This window comes from Trichosurus vulpecula, chromosome 1, assembly GCF_011100635.1.
Source record: "Trichosurus vulpecula isolate mTriVul1 chromosome 1, mTriVul1.pri, whole genome shotgun sequence".
In the NCBI taxonomy this organism is placed as follows: Eukaryota; Metazoa; Chordata; class Mammalia; order Diprotodontia; family Phalangeridae; genus Trichosurus; species Trichosurus vulpecula.
The window spans coordinates 264,906,312-264,926,128 of NC_050573.1; the positions used below are offsets into that span (position 1 = coordinate 264,906,312).

At 38.7% G+C, this 19,817-nt stretch overlaps 1 protein-coding gene across 1 annotated transcript in view; it reads right to left on the minus strand.

The window, feature by feature from the left end:
* Positions 1 to 19,817, minus strand: part of PXDNL (peroxidasin like) — a 570,999-nt gene that overhangs the window by 202,043 nt on the left and 349,139 nt on the right. Inside the window, exon 5 of the mRNA XM_036767090.1 lies at positions 4,592 to 4,663. Coding sequence (XP_036622985.1) covers positions 4,592 to 4,663 — 72 coding nt within the window. The remainder of the gene's footprint in view (positions 1 to 4,591; positions 4,664 to 19,817) is intronic.

Below are 19,817 nucleotides of genomic sequence, written 5' to 3' on the forward strand. Positions count from 1 at the left end.
GACAGACTAATTAGAATAGTCAGACATCCAGGTCACAGTAGCAGGCTAGGATTAAATATATGGTCACTGAAACCTGAAGTGGGATTAGAAGATAAAAATAAGGGGCCAGAAAGTCTGGCCAATAGGCCAATGGCAGTCCTACCTGAGCTAAATGGAGAAAGGCATACAAAAATCTACTAAAGAAAATAACTCCTTAAAGAGTACAATTGACCAAATGGAAAAGAAAGTACAGCTAGTTGAGGAAAACAATGCCTCAAAAGTTAGAATTGGGTAAGTGGAAGCTACTAATTCTAGCCTTAATCACTGAATAAGAGCTGCCCTCAGTCAAACTGAAATCTGTTAGTTTAAAAAGGCCAAGGTCTCCCACTGCATCCAAGGCCTTCTCCCATTGTCTTGATCTGTATCTCACCACTGGACCCAGATGGCTCCAGAGGAGAAAGTGAGGCTGGTGACTTTGCACAGCCCTCCCTCACTTAAATTCAATTCACTTGTATGTCACAGCACCACCTCCCTGATATCACGGTCCTCTTCAAGAATGAAGGACAAACAACAACATGAGTTAGGGAAAAAATGATGGAGAAAGCTTCTTTATACTTTGAGATGATATAGAACCAAAGAGACAGGTGAAAGGCAGATCTACAAAGTTTGTGGCTGTGCAAGACAATACCTAAGGCCACAAAAATTAACACTAAAAAATCAATGAGCCAACTTCCCAAGTCAGATTATAAAGAACTCACAAGAAAGCAGAGGCACTGAATATAGATTATGCTTTTTAGGAGTTAAGACAAGAAAGGGAAGAGAAATATAGGATGACAGATTAATCAGATAGAAAGGTTAAAGGGATTTTTTTAAAGGATAGGTGATTTGATCATGGTTGTAGGCAGCAGGGAAGGAACCAACAGACAGGGAAATATTGAAGATAGGTGAGATTTAGGAAAGGCCCAAGTAGGTGAGATTTGGGGATGATTCCCCAAAAGGAACAGGATAGAATGTGCTCAATGATGCAAGTGGAAGAACTAACCTGGCAAGGAAAAGGGTCCCTTAGATTGGATGGATGCAAAAGATAATGTTGAAAAGTCTTCTCAGTGAAGTCATAGAGAAAGTCATCTGATCAGAAAGAGAGGTGGGATGTTATTAAACGATTGGGGAGAGGGGAGTAAGGGATGTGTAGAGATTCAACAGGATAAAAGGGGGAAGGAGAATATTTTAGGTACAGGAAACAACTTAGCCTATCTCCTTTTCTGAACCTAGCCTTCACTAGTGATATAATTTATACCTGCTACTACTATGAAAATCATTGTAAGAAGGTGCAACCAAATTTCACCCACCCCATATCTGTCTGTTGCCCTTTGGGGTCTTTCTCAGTTTTGACTCTTTAAAACCTGGTACAATGAATGGAGTACTGGTCTTTCAGACAGAATGTAGAGAAACTGAACTGATAATCACAGAGATTTTGCAAAATTTTATCAAGAACAAGGTCACACAGACTAACTTCATTTCATTTTTTGACAGTTGTGAAACTGGATGTTCAGGGGCATGTTATGGACAGAGCTTGTTCTAGATTTTAGGCATATCCTTGTCAAAATGACTAATTTTATTCCTATATAAAGACATAGAAATGTGGCCTAGATGACAGTGGAGCCTTGTAGATTTGGAAATGAAAAGACACATAGTCATAGATGATTTGACGTCATCTTATAAGAAGGGCTACAAAAGAATCTGGGTTTGGCCCTGTGCTGATTAACATGCTTAATTTATAACTTGGATAAAGACATGAATGGCTTGCTTATTAAATTTTCAGGTGACAGGTGGGAACCATAGCTAATATACTGGAAGATAAGAGTCAGGGTCCAAAAGGATATTGACAGACTGGAACATTCGGCTACAATGCAATACAATACACAGCAATACGATTTATTTACAACTATGTAGAAACCAATCAGAACAGCTGGTGGAAAATAAAGTATTGACTAATTCTGAGCCCTCTATAAAGGGTGTTCTTTTTTTTTTTAACTCTACCCTCCTCATTAAATAAGATGAAAGTCAATAGGGATAAATGCATATTTTTACATTTGGATTCAAAACATTAATTTTACAAGAATATGAACATGAAATGGCTAGGTGGTAGTTCTGAAAATCTCTGCAGGGCTTATTAGTGGAGTACAAGTTCCATGTGAGTAAAGATTTTAATAGGGCAGCTCACAAAACTAATGGGATCTGAGCTACGTTAAAATGAGCATAGTGTACTACACAAGAGAGGTAATCACCTGCATCAGGCAGATGCTACATGACACAGTGGATAGAATACTGGACCTAGAGTCAGGAAGACCTGAGTTAAAACCCAGCTTCAGACACATGTATGAACCTGGGCAAGTCACTGAACCTCTCAGTCTCAATTTCTTCGTCTGTAAAATGGGCATCATAATAGAACCAACCCTTGAGGGTTGTTGCAAGGATAAATTTAGTTATTTCCAAAGTGTTTTGCAGAGTTTGCAAGCATATTGTTATTATTGTTGCACTGCTTTGAGAACTGTTTTCAGCACTGGAAACCCATATTGAGGAGAATGTGTATGATCACGGAGGGCAATCGGGATAGCAAAGGACCTTGAGTTCATCTCACAAAAGGATCAACTGAAGCAACGGGGGATGTTTAAGCTACAGTCAGAGAAGACTGCTGATGAAACGAGAACCATCTTCAAATATCTGGAGGGCTGTCATGTGGAAGAGGGATGTTTCCACAATCCAGCTAGCAGCTTCTGTGGGGGCAAGATCCACCCACAACCAGCACCCAGAAGGCTGCCAACGGCACAGGTTCTTTTGATCTGCCTTAATAAGGAAAGCAAGGTGAAGGGGTTGACAAGTTTAATAAAATCCAGTATACAGACAGCATTCACTTAGTTCAGGGGAAAAAGCCAGAACCCTGAACTTCAGAACAAAATACAAACAAATTACAAATATCAACAGACAGACCCAATACAACATCTAGGTTCAGCCCAGGAGCTCAGAACAAGGGCTGGCCCAGAGTCACGCTTGCTACCACTGCTGCAGGTAGAGCTCCCAAGAACAAACAGCCAACCCCTGGTTTTCATATCTTTTTCAGCATCAGGGTTGAGTCACACATGCAAGTCACAGAGAGGTGACTTAAACCCACATGGTCTAAAAGCCTCTGCTCTCCCAGACCTGTAAACTAGGCCCTCTCTGGAGTTAGCCCCACCCTGGGCCCCACCTTAGTTGCCAATCCACACCCACTAAGGTTTTACACCTAATAGGGGTTTGGGCCTGGGGCTTAGCACCTAGTAAGACTCAATCAAAGACACTGAATTAATGAAAGGAAACAAAGGCTGAACTCTTCAAGGGCACTTGAACTAAGTGCTAAGGAGCCCATTTTGAATACCAACACAAGGGATTAATCTTGCTCTATCTGGCCCCAGAGAGCAGCAACAAGAGAAATGGGTAGAAGCTGCAGAGAGGAAAATTTAAGCTTAATATGAGAAAAATCTTCCTAATAATGAAAGCTATCCAACAGTACATGAGACGCCTTAGTAGACTTTGGGGCTTACATGTGTATGCGCTACATGAAATCTAAATGAATATAGATATGGATATGTACAGACAAAAATAAGTATACATAACACAATGTTTTATATATATTGACCTTCCACATCACAATTTTCCCCATTGTGGTTTCGATATATCGTGAATCAGCATAATTAAATGGGAATTTTTTTGTGAGTTTTGAAGAAGCTGTAGGCAATACACAAAGGCTGGCAGACAACACAGAACCAATGACCAAATACTTAACCTAAATTTTATGATGCACCCCACAAAAGAAAAAGAAAAAAATTCAAACTAGTATAAAGGGAGATTTTCCAGGTCTCAAGGGCAAAGCACTGCTAATCCACTCAGTGTAGAAGGGATAAATGTATACATATATAAACATTTACTATAGATAGACAGCAGACAGATAGATAAACACACAAATACTCAAGAATACCATGTTTTCATATGTATATGATAGCCAGCTACATTAAGTCAGCGTAAACTGCATACCAAAAGGGGAAAGAAATTGATAACAGGGGCCCATTTTGCATATCAATAAACTGTTGTAGATAAAATAACATCCATGTGCCCTTGTTGAAAGCTATTTGGGTTCTGAATGCAGAAATTCATTCTCACATAGAACCCTGCACATGTGAGCTGCCTGAAGTAAATGGTTTGTTTTCTACCTGTATAGATCAACTTTTGTTTTAAGGAAAAAAAAAATATTTAGCTAAGAGGCTACGTAAGATATGAATGTTACAATCAGCCCGCAGTTCAGCTCAAATCTCAAAGCATCTTTTAAAAGGTGAAATTAAAATAAGGGGCATTCTCCTCCCAGGGAAGAATGAGGGGAAGCTAATCAGAAAGGAACGAGTCCCCAAAGGCCCTCTGGTTTTTCAAGTATAAGTTGCCTGATTACAATTCTTTGTGTCTCTTAGACTTCCTGGAGTATACTCTGTGGTAGGCCAAAAGGTCAGCCAGTGGCTCTGGATTATCAAGGCAGGCTAAATAAAGGAAAAGAAAACAAGGTGCCAAAGAAGACACTACTCACAGTCGTTCCAATTTCTGAAGGTCTCCAAAGGTTTCTGGCTGAAGTGTTTCTATTTGGTTGAAGTGAATATACCTAGAAGGAATAAAACAAAGAGTTAGGAGCTCCTTGTGCTGGGAACAGCAATTATCAGCTTGTGAAGAATCAGCCCTGAAAGGAAAGATGCAGGCTTTGCTGACCCAAAGCCCCAGCAACACTCAGAAATAGGAAACTATGTAGGTTCCTTGATCACTTTTCTTTTTCTCCTGCTGTCTGTCAAACTCAGCTGAGGACTTTTGGTGATGAAGGTGAGGCTGATTCCTAGATACAAGGAGCAGCCTGGGACTTAGCACTGGAAGGGAGCTATCACTCATAGGAAGTCAAGAATTGGCTGGCAAAGTCATTATTTGATTTAATGCTTCAATGGAAGCAAAATCAACTTGTATGATAGTTAGGATTAGGTCACTGTAGGTACGTTGTTGGCATTAAGGGGGCTTGGCAGAAGAATCAGTTGGGCCAGGCACTGCCAAAAGGAATAACTCCTTTTACTTGGGGGGAGGGGAATGATTAAGGGAGGTGTTATATGGCTAAACTAAAGATACTTTAGCAAAGACAGAAAGGAAAGGAAAATAAAGGAAGCACAAAAGGGCAGCCCACAGATACACACACATGCACACACACACGCCCATTAGGTTGAATGCCTTGCAATCAGAAAGTTTCAAAGCAGAATTGGGCAAAAGGTAAGCAAAGAACACAACCAGGGGCATCACTAGAAAGCCCCCTCTGGAATTCCATGCCATTCCTTTAGGCCATGCCAAAAAGGAGAAATCCAAGATGGTCTCACAACAAGTACTCCCTGGTACCTGGTACTTTATCAGGTTCTCACCGAGATTCTCCTAAGCCTATCTTTTCTATTGGTAAAGGCTGCTCCAGGGGCAGGGTAACTCAGGAATTTTTTAAATCATTTTTGTTTAATGTTTTAATTTTCAACATTGATTTCCACAAGATTTTGAGTTACAAATTTTCTCCCCATTTCTACCCTCCCCCCCATTCCAAGATGGCATATATTCTGATTGCCTCGTTCCCCAGTCAGCCCACCCTTCTGTCACCCCACTCTGGCCCCCATCCCCTTTCCCCTTACTTTCTTGTAGGGCAGGATACATTTCCATGCCCCATTCCCTATATATCTTGTTTCCCAGCTGCATGCATCTGCTTTTAAGACTTTGAGTTCCAAATTCTCTCCCCTCTTCCCTTCCCACCCACCCTCTCTAGGAAGGCAAGTAATTCAACATAGATCACACATGTATCATTATGTAAAACACTTCCACAATGCTCATGTTGTGAGAGGCTAACTATATTTCCTTCCATCCTACCCTGTCCCCCTTTATTCAGTTTTCTCCCTTGATCATGTCCCTTTTCAAAAGTGTTTGCTTTTGATTACCTCCTCCCCCTATCTGCCCTGCCTTCTATCATCCACCCCTTTTTATACCTTTCCCCTTACTTTCCTGTGGAGTAAGATACCATTTGAGTTCGTATGCTATTCCCTCTTTAGGTTGAATCCAATGAGAGTAAGATTAACTCATTCCCCCTCACCTGCCCCCTCTTCTCTTCCAACAGAACTGTGTTTTCTTGCCACTTTTATGTGAGATAATTTACCCCATTCTATCTCCCCCTTCTCCCTCTCTCAATATATTCCTCTCTCACCCCTTAAATTTATTTTATTTTTTAGATAGCACCCCTTCATATTCAACTCACCCTATGCCCTCTGTCTCTCTCTCTCTCTCTCTCTCTCTCTCTCTGTATATATATATATGTATATATATATAATATATATATACATATATATATATATGTATATTCCCTTCAAGTCCCCTAATACTGAGAAAGGTTTCATGAATTACACACATCATCTTTCCATTTAAGAATGTAAACGAAACAATTCAACTTTAGTAAGTCCCTTGCAATTTCTGTTTCTTGTTTACCTTTTCATGCTTCTCTTGATTCTTGTGTTTGAAAGTCAAATTTTCTATTCAGTTCTGGTCTTTTCACTGAGAAAGCTTGAAAGTCTTCTATTTTATTGAAAATCCATATTTTGCCTTGGAGCATTATACTCAGTTTTGCTGGGTAGGTGATTCTTGGTTTTAATTCTAGTTCCTATGACCTCTGGAATATCATATTCCAAGTCCTTTGATCCCTTAATGTAGAAGCTGCTAGATCCTTGTGTTATCCTGATTGCATTTCCACAATATTCAAATTGTTTCTTTCTGGCTGCTTGCAGTATTTTCTCCTTGACCTGGGAGCTCTGGAATTTGGTGACAATATTCCTAGGAGTTTTCTTTTTGGGATCTTTTTCAAGAGGTAATTGGTGGATTCTTTGAATCTCTACTTTACCCTCTGGTTCTAGAATATCAGGGCAGTTCTCCTTGATAATTTATTGAAAGATGATGTCTAGGCTCTTTTTTTGATCATGGCTTTCAGGTAGTCCAATAATTTTTAAATTATCTCTCCTAGATCTATTCTCCAGGTCAGTGGTTTTTCCAATGAGATATTTCACATTGTCTTCCATTTTTTCATTCCTTTGGTTCCGTTTTATAATATCTTGACTTCTCATCAAGTCACTAGCATCCACTTACTCCAATCTAATTTTTAAGTTAATATTTTCTTCAGTGGTCTTTTGGACCTCCTTTTCCTTTTGGCTAATTCTGCCTTTCAAGGCATTCTTCTCCTCGTTGGCTTTTTGGAGCCCTTTTGACAACTGTATTAGTCTATTCTTTAAGGTGTTATTTTCTTCAGTATTTTTCGGGTCTCCTTTAGCAAGTCATTGACTTGTTTTTCATGGTTTTCTTGCATCACTCTCATTTCTATTCCCAATTTTTCCTCTACTTCTCTTACTTGCTTTTCCAAATCCTTTTTGAGCTCTTCCATGGCCTGAGACCAATTAATGTTTTTCTTGGAGGCTCTTTGACTTTGTTGACTTCTTCTGGCTTTATGTTTTGGTCTTCTTTGTCACCAAAAAAAGATTCCAAAGTCTGAGTCTGAATCTGAGACCATTTTCACTGCCTGTTCATGTTCCCAGCCAACGACTTGACCCTTGAGCTTTTTGTCAGGGTATGACTGCTTGTAGAATAAAGAGTACTTTGTCCCAACCTTTAGGGTCCAAGCACTGCTGTTTTCAGAGCTACTTCTACTCCACTGTCACCACAAGCTCTGCTACAGCAGCGCTCCTCCTCTCCCAAGAACCACCAACCAGGACCACAATCCAGATCCAAGCAGGGCACAGCAAGAGAACCTGCCTTTGCATTCCTACTCTGATCCGCTGCTAGATTCTTCCCACTGTGTGAGCCAGGGACTCAGGAAGCATCTGATGCTGGAGCTCTGGAGGCAGCCGCAGGAGCTTCCTGCTCCTGCCACCACCACTGCTGCACCACCTCCATCACTCCTAGGGCTCTTGGCCAGACCACTCTGAACATGATCCTGCAGTTTCCCACTAATCTGCTCTTTGGCATTTGTGAGTTGAGAAGTCTGGTAACTGCCACAGCTCAGTGATTCATTGCCCTAAGCCCTGTTTTTGGCTGGCTGATTCTCTGTCTGATCTGTCCTGGCATGGCCCATGCTGGGCTGTGCTCTGCTCCCAGCACCATGAGATAGATCCTTCCCAGCAACCATCCAGGCTCTCCTGGGCTGGAGACCTGTTTCCCTCTGCTATTTCATGGGTTCAGCAGCTCTAGAATTTGTTCAGAGCCATTTTTTACAGGTGTTTGGAAGTATTTGGGGGATAGTTTAAGTAAGTACCTGCTTTCTATCCACCATCTTGGCTCTGCCCCAACTCAGTAATTTTTTTTAAATTATTATTAAATTTATTTATTTTTAATTTTCAACATTCACTTCCGTAAGATCTTGAGTTCCAAATTTTCTCCCCATATCTCCCTTCCCCCACCCTAAAACAGCATGTAATTTGATATAGGCTCTACATATACATTCATATTAAGCCTATTTTCACATAGTCGTGTTGTAAAGAAGAATTAGAACCAACCAATGGGAGAAACCACAAGAAAGAAGAAACAAAAAAAAAATTGAGAGGGAGAGGGAATAATATGCTTCAATTGCATTCAGACTCCATAGTTCTTTCTCTGGATGTGGATAGCATTTTCTATCATGAGTCTTTTGGAATTGTCTTAGATCACTGAATTGCTGAGAAGAGCTAAGTCTGTCAAAGTTGGTTTTCACACAATATAGCTGTTACTATGTACAACATTCTCCTGGTTCTGCTCACTTCAGTTCATGCAAGTCTTTCCAGGTTTTTCTGAAGTCTGCCTGCTCATCATTTCTTATAGCACAATAGTATTCCATTACATTCATATACCACAACTTGTTCAGCCATTCCCCAACTGATGGACATCCCCTCAATTTCCAGTTCTTCACAAAAAAGAGCTGCTATAAATATTTTTGTACATGTGGGTCCTTTTCCCATTTGTATGATCTCTTTAGGATAGCTCAGGCATTTTTTAAGGAAGTGGAGGGAAGTCCCAAGCAAGTCAGAGTGGTTTCCTGTCTTTGAGGTCACAGGCCAGAGCTGTCAATCAGCTTGACCAACAGTCTCCCAAGTAGGGACCAATGCCTCTTTGTAGGTTGTGGCCTTACCCAGGGGAGCTAATAACTGACCAAAAGGGGTGCATAATTAATGAATTGGAGGGAAGAAGGTGGGTCCTATTCCAAATTCCCTGATATTTCTCATGTGGATTGTTTCAATACAACCACACCTACGCTGATTCCCCTATGGTCCCTAGTTGGCCTTCATGCTCTGCTGTGCAAGCTCCTCTTCTGAATTGAGGCTGGGCCCCCTAAGGACTTTAAGGTTCAAGTGCCACTGGGAAAATTTCTCACCCACCCTCTGTCCCTAATTACCTTGTGGCTATGACAGGTACCATGAAGTTGGTAGTCCATGTGCTGAAAATAAGAGTTCCACCTCTCTTTTGTTAAATTTTGGGTGGGACAGAGTGAGACACACATGATGAGCAGGTGTGCATGATCTGATTGTGATCTGCCACCTAGATATTAATACATGAACATTCCCCCCCAAAATACCATCCTTCCAAACCTCACCATTCTTCTCGTCACTTAGACTTTCATACTCTCAGTGCCATCTCTTTTTTCTTTCCCTCACCCAATCAGTTGACAAACTCTGTCAGTCTGTCTTCACATCTATTTATATCTATTCTATTCTCTCCGCACACACAGCTACCACCCAAAATCAGGCCCTCATGGCTTGTGGCCTCAACTTGCATTAGACTCCTAGGTTGTCTTCCTGTCTCATGTCTCCCATTCCAATCTATTCTCCATACCTTTGCCAAAGTGATTTTCCTAATATGCAAAGTGGACCATGTAGAAATTATATTATGTACCTAATTTTTGGTATAGCACTACATATATTTATAAATAAGTAAATCTACACATGAGCAGGTACCCAAAGTTTGTTTTTTAATTGATAAGTGTACATAATAAAACAATTGGAGGTCACTGAGCTAGGAAATTGGAATTTTCCAGACAGGAATATAAGTTTACAGTTGTGGGGATTAACAGAGAAGGGGCAGAAACAGGAAAGAACCAAGTAGGAAGAAGAGTATGAGTAGTGCACAAACAACTTCTTGGATAAGGACAGATTAGGCCAGAAAAATGTGAAGTTCTTTTCATACATAAAAGAACATTGCAATTAGAAAGAGGTGTTTTGTTTTGTTTTCCATTTCAGAAAAAGCATACAATAACATTTTAAAATGCAAGCTAAAAAGAAGGACTGATGGGATCTACACTCAATAGCATTCAATAATATATTTACATAATTTATTGTCTTCCCTTTTTTGGAGGGATAGTGAAGGAAAATGTATTAAAGCCTATGGAATGATATGCTTTCAGAATTCAATGTTCACTTGGTATAGGTATTTTTACATTCATCATTTTTACAATATCATTTTATGAAAGAGTTCTCTGTAGTAACCAGAAGCAAAATTGAAGGTGGAAAGTTTCCATTCCCTACAGAAATCAAATGATCAAATGAACAGGCATGCTTTCAAAAGGAGAGTAGGGGAAAGGATATGCACAGTGAATCTCATCAATAGACAGTAGTATCTCTGGTGTTTGCACCCAACTCTTAGAAAATGTAAATATCCACATCTTCTACTTATTTCTTGTTATAGCTACTTCAAAACATTGAAATGAATACTCTGACACATTGCAAGGTACAATAAATTGTCTCTCAAAAGTACCCAAACCATGAAGGTCACAAATAAATGGTATACAAATTGTTCCTCAAAGTTCTAAGTTAAATCATGAGAAAGGAAAACGTGTATATGTGTATGAGAACCACTATAAAATTCTAAACTTCACAAAGTTACTAATTCAAGGTAAATGTGCCAAAAATAGAAAATCTATACATTTCTTTAGGATCCAAACCTGTGTAAAACAATCCTTAAATTCTGCCAATCTTGATGAGGATTTGGTCTAAAGGAAATAGTTTAAAAGAGAGAGGGACAATCAAATTCATGTAAATTTTGTTTTGCCCCTATGAAATTACCATTTTCAAGACACCTGATCAGGTATGTTATAAATAAGATTAATGATGATAATGAAATGAAATGGATGCAACTAGAGACAGAGAGAAACACTTTTTGCCCTATGACTACCCTCAGGTTGAATGTGAAAGTCATTTCTTGCCTTTTCTTATTTGTATCCTGCCCTTCAGTGATCTGGGTTCCTCCAACAGTAATGACATGCCTTAGCTTATGGCCAAAATATTCTTCATTGATAAATGCTGAACCCTATTTTTAGATCAGAAAACTGAGGTAGTTCATTGAGAGTATATGATTTGCTGCATAGAATGGAGCAATACAAAGGCCAGTGAGGACCAGAATTCACAAACCAGGATATATGGTTTAGCAAAGTACATTTGATTTATAATTGTATTTTAATTTACTTACATAGTACCTGCTTTCAAAAAGCAGTTAAGATACATTACAAAATAATGAATGTCAAAAATTGTTATTACATATAATTGGAAAAAATAAAATATAAAAATTTCCACTAAAAATAAGACACATTACAAAATTAAGACATACAAACACAGAATAATTAGAAACAAAAACAATCAAGAAGTGGTGGTGGGGGGGCAGGGAGTTGAAAAAGAGAAGAGAAATTAATGTATGAAGCACCTAGACATGAGTTAGACATGACAGCTGAGCGCTGAATTTAGCTCTTACCATCCTAGAAGCTATTATAATATGGGGTTATATAGTACTCACTGTCTAATAAAAGGCACTACTCAAGTTCGTCTGAAGAGATGAATATTTTCCTGACACTAAGTTTTAGGAGAAATTAATCAGATGGGTCTTTCAGTAATAGTTACCATACACCATAATGGACATTGCCTTCATCCATAATGTTACAAAAGATACAGACATTCTTCAAATGGACATTTCTTATATCAAGACTGTATAAAAGCTGAAGGCATAACATTAAATCTAAGTGAGAGATTTTTTTTTTTCTGGAAGCTACCTTTCTGATGTCCTAACTTAATGTAGATATAGATCTTAGACAACCTGCGGGAATAGATGGTTAACATGTACATTTGAAGATATCTCTCAAATGTCAGTTGTCGCAAGCAAGCTTGTGGTAAGTTCTAGATCTCAGCCAATCCATGACTGAGTTACTCGATAAGTGTTTGAAGTACTGATTATTTATTTCATGTACTTTAGAGATTTCCAAGAGACAGAGTTAACATTCTATAGGAAACACTTAGTACTCTATGTTTCTCGCCCAGAAAGATTAACATCTCATTTTCTCATGGTATGACCTGTAGGGATAGACAACATAGAATAACAAATAGAAGACCTGTTGTGGAGTCAGGACTCCACAAGTCTTGCCTCTCTAAAAACTAATTCTGTGACTGTGGGCAACTTAATCCCATAGGTCCCCAGGCAATTCTCAAACACTGTTGAGGACAGTCACCCAGCTGCACAGAAAGAAATGGTTCCCTACACCAAAATAAAGCATAGGTCTTCCTCCTCCCTCCCTACCCTACTGTATACCAAAGGGAAAACAAGGTAGGGATGCCTCTCTTTATGGACAGGACCACATTTTCTCTCAAGAAATAACAAGTTTCAATCTGCTAATGAATTTAGAAAAGTGCTGATTCAGATCCCAGAGTTCTTTCCCATAAAGCATACAAGGGACAATTTTAGCCTGAACAAATTGAAGGGCAGGTGTTACAAATCAGTTGCTTGGACCATAAATGTACATCATACAATCCCTGTAGAATGTTTTATTTTGAATAATACTGCATACTAGTGGGTCCCCCAGGATAAGGTGTACCCCTAAGTAGATGAATTCTTGAAGAATGACTGCCAAATATAATAATGTCCGTTTTGATATACTAGATACTAAGCGGCTCCCTCTCACTATAATTAGCCGAGAAGTTTATCTGCTTAGGGCTGCTCTTGGTTTCAGATAATAAAAACTACGCCATCAGTACAGAGGAGGTGCTTATTTTGACAGAAAGAGATCATCTCCTGGGACCACTTTCAGCTTTACCTGATTGATCAGGAGATTTAAAAGTAGACAGAGCCCAACTAGAGAAAACTAAAGAGAAAATGTGGAAATATAGGACTACATGACTCAAAGACAGTCACGTAAGTCATACAGTTATCAACAAAGAGTTTTGCTTTTTTTAGCTTCCTGATGGCAGGGCCTGTGTTTTCTTTCCTCTTTGTATTCTCACAGACTAGCACAATATCTGACACAACAGTAAAAAACTGGGTTTTTTTTAACTGAATTGGAGTCATATCATGGCCAGCAATGTCTTCATATTGGACTTCATTCCTGGCACTGATGAAGAATCCTAAAACCTCACATTGATTTTCCAGTTTTGCATCTGTTTCATGTTTAAAAGATACTTAGAAGCAGTCTTCTACTTTACAAGAGAGAGAATTACAAGAATTTCCAGTGTATGGATTAGGTAGGTCCCTTGGCTTGCTTTCTCTCTTTTTTGAGTTACTTCAGTCTTTTATTAGTGCTTCCATCAAACAGGAAAGAGGGGAACTTAAACCAATTGATTTTTACTTTGGAGACCTTGCCAGCATTAGTCATAAAGATACTCAATTGTTTGCATATTTTCTTAATTATCTGGAACATAAAGACAATGAGGCCATTCTGTCTGTGAATCTATAATCAGATGACAAGCCAACTAAATTCAAGGAAGTAAAAATGCATAAATAAAAATTCAAAATAATGACCATTACCTGAATTTTTTTAATTTTTCCAGGTTGCCATAGCAATGAGCAATGTTCAAATGTTGTTTATACAACTGTTTCTAGACTATGTTACAGTGAGTTCTACTTTCTTGGATTTGAGAAAGGTTTCCTTAAATATATTTAAAATTCATCAATGTACTTTAACATTTTCATAACTATTATACATGTGTACCTACTTTGCATGTTCCCTTTTTTTAAGGAGGAACTTAATCATTAAGTTCACCATAGACTGAAAGTCCCTATTGCTTTCCCTTGAACACATTTTGCCAATTCCAACATCACCCAAGGAAGTGCAATCACTTTCACCTTTTCTGATGGGTTCCATTTAATACCCTATGGGGAAAATAGTTGCTGTTTGAGTGCCCTCTAATGAATGTGAAAAAGGTGCAGAAGCAGACTTTGCCTCTGTCAAAGGAGCAAAACAAATCACTGGGCTCTGCAAGTGGGACTGTGCTTTCAAGAGAGTTCCTAGTGACAAACTCCCTTTATCAATGCAGATCGGCAACTTTTGTATAATTTATCAATTCTATTAGTGACTTTCCTCAGGCACTGAGTAACTTGTCCAGGGTCAAAGAACTAGTGTATGTCAGAATGTGGACTAGACCCCAAGTTAAGATGACTCAAGGGACCCTCCATTTATCCACTAAGTTGGCTGCTACTCTAGATCTTCAAACTTTAAAAGAAATTCCTAAAATATTTTAAAATTAACTTTACTTTGAAAATCATAGACTTTATACTCTCTTCTTTTACTTTTTCCGTGTTGCCTCTACACTTATTTTTTAGTCTAAATCAGGAGTTCTTAACCTGGTGTCCCAAAGACACCTAAAAGACCAACTGGACAGATTTCAGGCAGTTCATGAACTTGGATGAGAAAAAAAACACATTTGTATTTCAGTATAATTTGTTTCCTTTCTAATGATATTTATTTTGTTTTATGTATTTAAAAAAACGCATTATACTGAGAAGAGATTCATAGGTTTCACCAGACTGCCAAAGGAATCGGATTAAGTTCTGCCACTTACTGCTGAATGATCTTAAGCCAGTTAATTCTCTAGATCTCATTCCTTCCTAAGGGATCCATGATAGAAAAAAATGTTAAGAATTCCTGGTCTAGAGATTATAGCCTTCTAAATTCTAAATGTAATATGAATATATCTTTTGTAAGGACTCATGAGTGACAAGTGCCAGTTGAGGTATTTCCAAGCGCTTTTCATTGTTTTTTGGAGGGGGAAGGTATCTTAAACTTACATAAATTAGGAACAAGAATTCCATATAGGTAGGGCTGAATATTGTTATTTTCCTTTTTACATACTTCTTCCAAGTTAGGTTATATGAAACAAACTGGCACCTTCCTAGACTAGGCTATATATTCTGATTGCTATAGCTGAAGTGTTCCACAAACCTTTAAATGCTTGAATTGTTAAACCTGAGCACATAGTCTATAGTCTATAGGATAAACTGGAAAATTGAGGTATGAACCTTAATAAAAAGTTTTCTGAACTTGCAATGGCTCAATATCCAGAAAGGATATCTGATTTCCTTGGGAAAACACCTCAAACTTGGAGACATGGTTGAGTTGCATTATCTCTCCAATTGCAACTGTTTAATTACATGACAATCACAGAATCATGGCCCATAAAGGGGTCATTTGACAAATTCATCTTTCCCAGCCTAAATGAAAAAGACAGTGTCACTTCACATAAGAAGTTTTGTGAGAGCATGCCATTTTGTGAGCATTAACAATGTGATTGCTACTGGCTAGTGGGTAAAAGTCCACCTATAACACTACCACCAAGTGCTATAGTACTGAAGGGTGGATAGACAGGATATCTTTGCATCCTTGCCAAAACACTTAAAATAAGAACATGTGGCCCAAAGTAAGAAACAAAAGAACTAGATGGAGAATGACTTTCAGGAGTTATAAGTTACTGGTATTGATTTGCCTTTCAGCATGCACTTGCTGAGCCAAATAAAAACAAATGTACTGAATCTAGGAATTGCCTTGGCAACCCTGATCTAGCTTAAGTGCAGAATACAAAAAAGTGAACCTCTTTTTGTCCTTATCCAGCAGTAAAGTTGGGTAGGGAAACAGTTGAGTAATAGTTGGTAGTCTTCAAAGGAGCTACTTTCCATTTTCTGGGGGAGTGGGGATGAAGGGGGCTAAGGAATGAAGTCTCTGTGCATGGACAATGAAGTCTCTGAAAGGAAAGGGAACTCTCTGCATGTATTTTTCTTTCTGTCCAATAATGAAACCCTAAGTTAAGGGAAGAACATCCTACTGTAGCAGCAACCACCTTAAAGATTTACCAGTCAAGGTTTCATGTCAGCAGCACTCTGCATGGAAAGATAGCAGGATTTGGAGTCAAAGGGCTTGAGCTTAGATCCTGCCACTTAGTACCTGTGTGATCTGGGGCAAGTTACTTCTCTGGGTTTCAGTTTCCTCAACTGTAAAAAGAAGGGGTTAGACCTGGATGATCTCAAGTTTCTCTTCCATCTCTAAGTCTGATTCACCATCAGGCTAACAACTAACAGTGACCTCTACTATTAGTATGACTTGAAGATTCATTATAACTCACATTGGACTAAAATATTCCTCTCTTTTTTCAGCAGGTCTAGGATTAGAAAGGGGCAGCATGGCTTAGACTCACAACAGTCTTTAGGGCTATTAGATAGACAAATGATTCTTACAGTTTAGGAGTTAAACATCTGAACGGAAGGTCTTTAGGAAAATAGTTATTTTGACACCATATTTTAAGAAATATTTGATCAAATTACCATAAAGAGTGAGTTATTAAATTATCAGCAAGTATCAAGAAATCATTATTGTACTTAAATATATGTGATGTTTAAGTCAATAAATGGTTTAGATTGAATTTATTTTTAATATGACAATTATTCTGTTCATTATATTTTTTTTTTCTTTTTGAACAATGACCTTAGGTGTGGATAGAGTATAGGACTTGGAGTCAGGAAGACCTGAGTTTGAATCCTGCCTCAGGCACTCACTACCTTTGCGATCTTGGGGAATTCATTTAATTGCTCTGTACCTCAGTTTCCTCACCTGTCTAATGGGGATAATAAATGCATTTACCTCATAGGCCTATTGTGAGGATCAAATAAGTTAGCACATGAAACTCCGCTAACTTTAAAATGCTATATAAATGCCGTGAATGTTTACAAATCACCTTGGAAGGACCAAAAGTATTTTAAAGTTAAAAGCACCAAATAAGTATCATGTAAAACAATAGGATTAGACTTTTGATTCCTTGTTTCTATTCAACACAATCACCTTTACTAAACAGACATCTACATATACCTGCATGCCCGCATAATCCTGTGACTCCACTAAAGTCCTCTTCTAATGCCTCTTTATGCCAAGGAAGTAATCTTAGGCTTTCAAAGCGTAGGCCAGAAAACCACTGTCTCTAATAGCTCTTCCTAAACTGAAAGGGCTTCAAATGCAATACTGGCAATCAATGATATACCTGTTATTAGGGATTCAGTCCTGGAACATTTCTTCACATTCTGCTCTTTCTTTCTTGGTGGCCTCATCAGTTATCATGGGTTCGATCACTGTCTGTATGCAGATGACTCCTAGATTTAGGTCTCTCTCCTGACAACCAGTCTCACAATACCACCTGCTTATTAAACATGGTTGGCCAAATGGATATTTCCTAAGCACCTCAAACTCACTACGTCCAAAACAACTCATTACCACTGTCCCTAAACCTTCCTTTCTTCGAACTTCCTTGTTTCAGGTAAAGTCAACATCATCTTCCCAGTGACCCAGATTTGCAACCTCAGTCATCCTTGATTTCTCACTTTCCCTCCATCACCATCACCATCACCATCACCATCACCATCACCATCACCATTACCTTTTAGTTGCCAAATCTTGTTGATGCTGCCACCACATCTCTCACATTTGTCTCTCCCTTTTTTCCCCACTTATGGGGCCACCATACTACTTCAGAACTTCGTGACTTCTTGCCCTTACTATTGCAACTGACAAATTTATCTCCCCTTCCTCCATTTATTCTTCACACAATTGCCAAAGTCATATTATTCTTAAGAATCCAGCAGTGTTAGTCAAGAAATCTATCTCATCAAGATGGAACAGGTCAATTATCTGGTAACACCAATGACGTCAATTTCATTTGAAAGAATAAATGTAAAGTTCAAATCCCACATAGCATTAAAGAACAAAAACTCTGAACAAAATAATCTTCATAAAAAGTACATTTCTGGGTCTATGTCTAAAAAGCCATTTGTCAAAATGAGACATTATAAATGGAGATACACCAATTTTAAAAAATGTTGTGCCAAAATACATTTTTATAGAAAATAGATTACCAAGAACAAACAAATACACATTCTGAGAAAGTCAGCTTGCAAATAAAGTGGTGCTAACTTTTTGCACAGGGCAAAGTATGTCAATCTCCTGCTTAATAAAATCCAGTGGCTTTTATTGCTTTGGGGATAAATGCAATTTCCCTTGTTTGGCATTTTATGTCCTTCACAACATGACTTCACTTTTCCTTTCCAGGTAATTTTTCAAAGCCTCTACACCATGTGGATTGCAGGTGATGAATTTTTTGGCCACATCAGCTCTTGAAGACCATCTATAAAGCATAGATTGGTGTCCATCTGAGTCACTGGAGGGAAAGACACTCAATAACAAAATCACAGAACCTCAGAGTATTAGAAAGTAAATCTATATGTAGTTCTGGAAAAGATCCTAACACCACCTGCCCTCTCTGTGCCTTTATTCTCTTATAAGTAAGGCTAGTTTTTCTTTAAAAGGCATTAAAACTATCTGAGACTTAATTTGCTCAGAGGACTAAAGACTCAGGCAGTTTATATTATTTCCTGGTGCCCTTAGTACAAAACAGCCCCAAGATCACCAGATTTGCTCTCCAGGTATACTCAAAGGCCAGCTTTGTTGAATATCTTCTTGTTATAGCTAAGTAAATCTCCTTCTATTACCTGTTGAATTACTATCAAGTACCTCATTTAGTTCCAGTCTTGAACATAAACTATCAGGGGACTGGCCCAATTCAAGCCTAGCCCAGAACAGGTGCTTATCTAAATACCACAGTAACCACCTCTCCCCACCCCCGCCTCCCACTACTGGCTCATCAAAGAACAAGTACAGATGCTCTCTATTCTTTGGAGGACTGAGTAGAAATTTCAGCAAGTACACACACTCTCTGCCTGCTTTTAGCCCGATGTAGATCATTGCTGGGCTGAGTCTTCCCAGTTAGTTTCTAAGCCAGAAAAACTGATGACACAGAGTTACACACTTGGTAGAACAGTTGACCTCTAGCTGGAAGACTTGTTGGAGGCAGCTTTTGGGAAGATAATATGTGACTCCAATCGAGGGTCCACCCCTAGCCCTATTCCTTGCCATCCCATGACAAGCTGGGGCATCTGCTCCCCATGTGAAGTATAGACTCTACTAGCCAGGTGTGTACCTGAGGTCCCTGCTTGCCTCGTTTCTCTACTGTGCTTCCTTTCCTTTAGACACAACTTTGTGAACATCAAAAGGTCCTTGGAGATTTTCAAGTGACAGCAACAAGGGCAGCATCAGCCAAAGGTTTGAAGTTGCAGCTATAAAAGAAGAATTGGGCTCTCAAAAGAGAAAAAGATCAGCACTGAAAAGCAAAGTGCCTAGGGAAATGATTCCAGTCAATGTTTCACCGGCTGCTCTTAGTGAAGGTTAAATGTAAACAGTTTAATCAGTGGCCTATGAATTATGTCCAAACTAGGCCTAAATATTAGTATTACAACTGACTACACTGGTAAATATAAGTTATTGGATTATGTTCTAATCATTCTATGATTCTTCAATATTTATCATTTTTTCAAAGTCAGGGGAATAAACTACTATTTTATACCTAATTCATGTTTATATAATGTGTACCTTTAAAAATATTCTCCTGTCTAGAGAG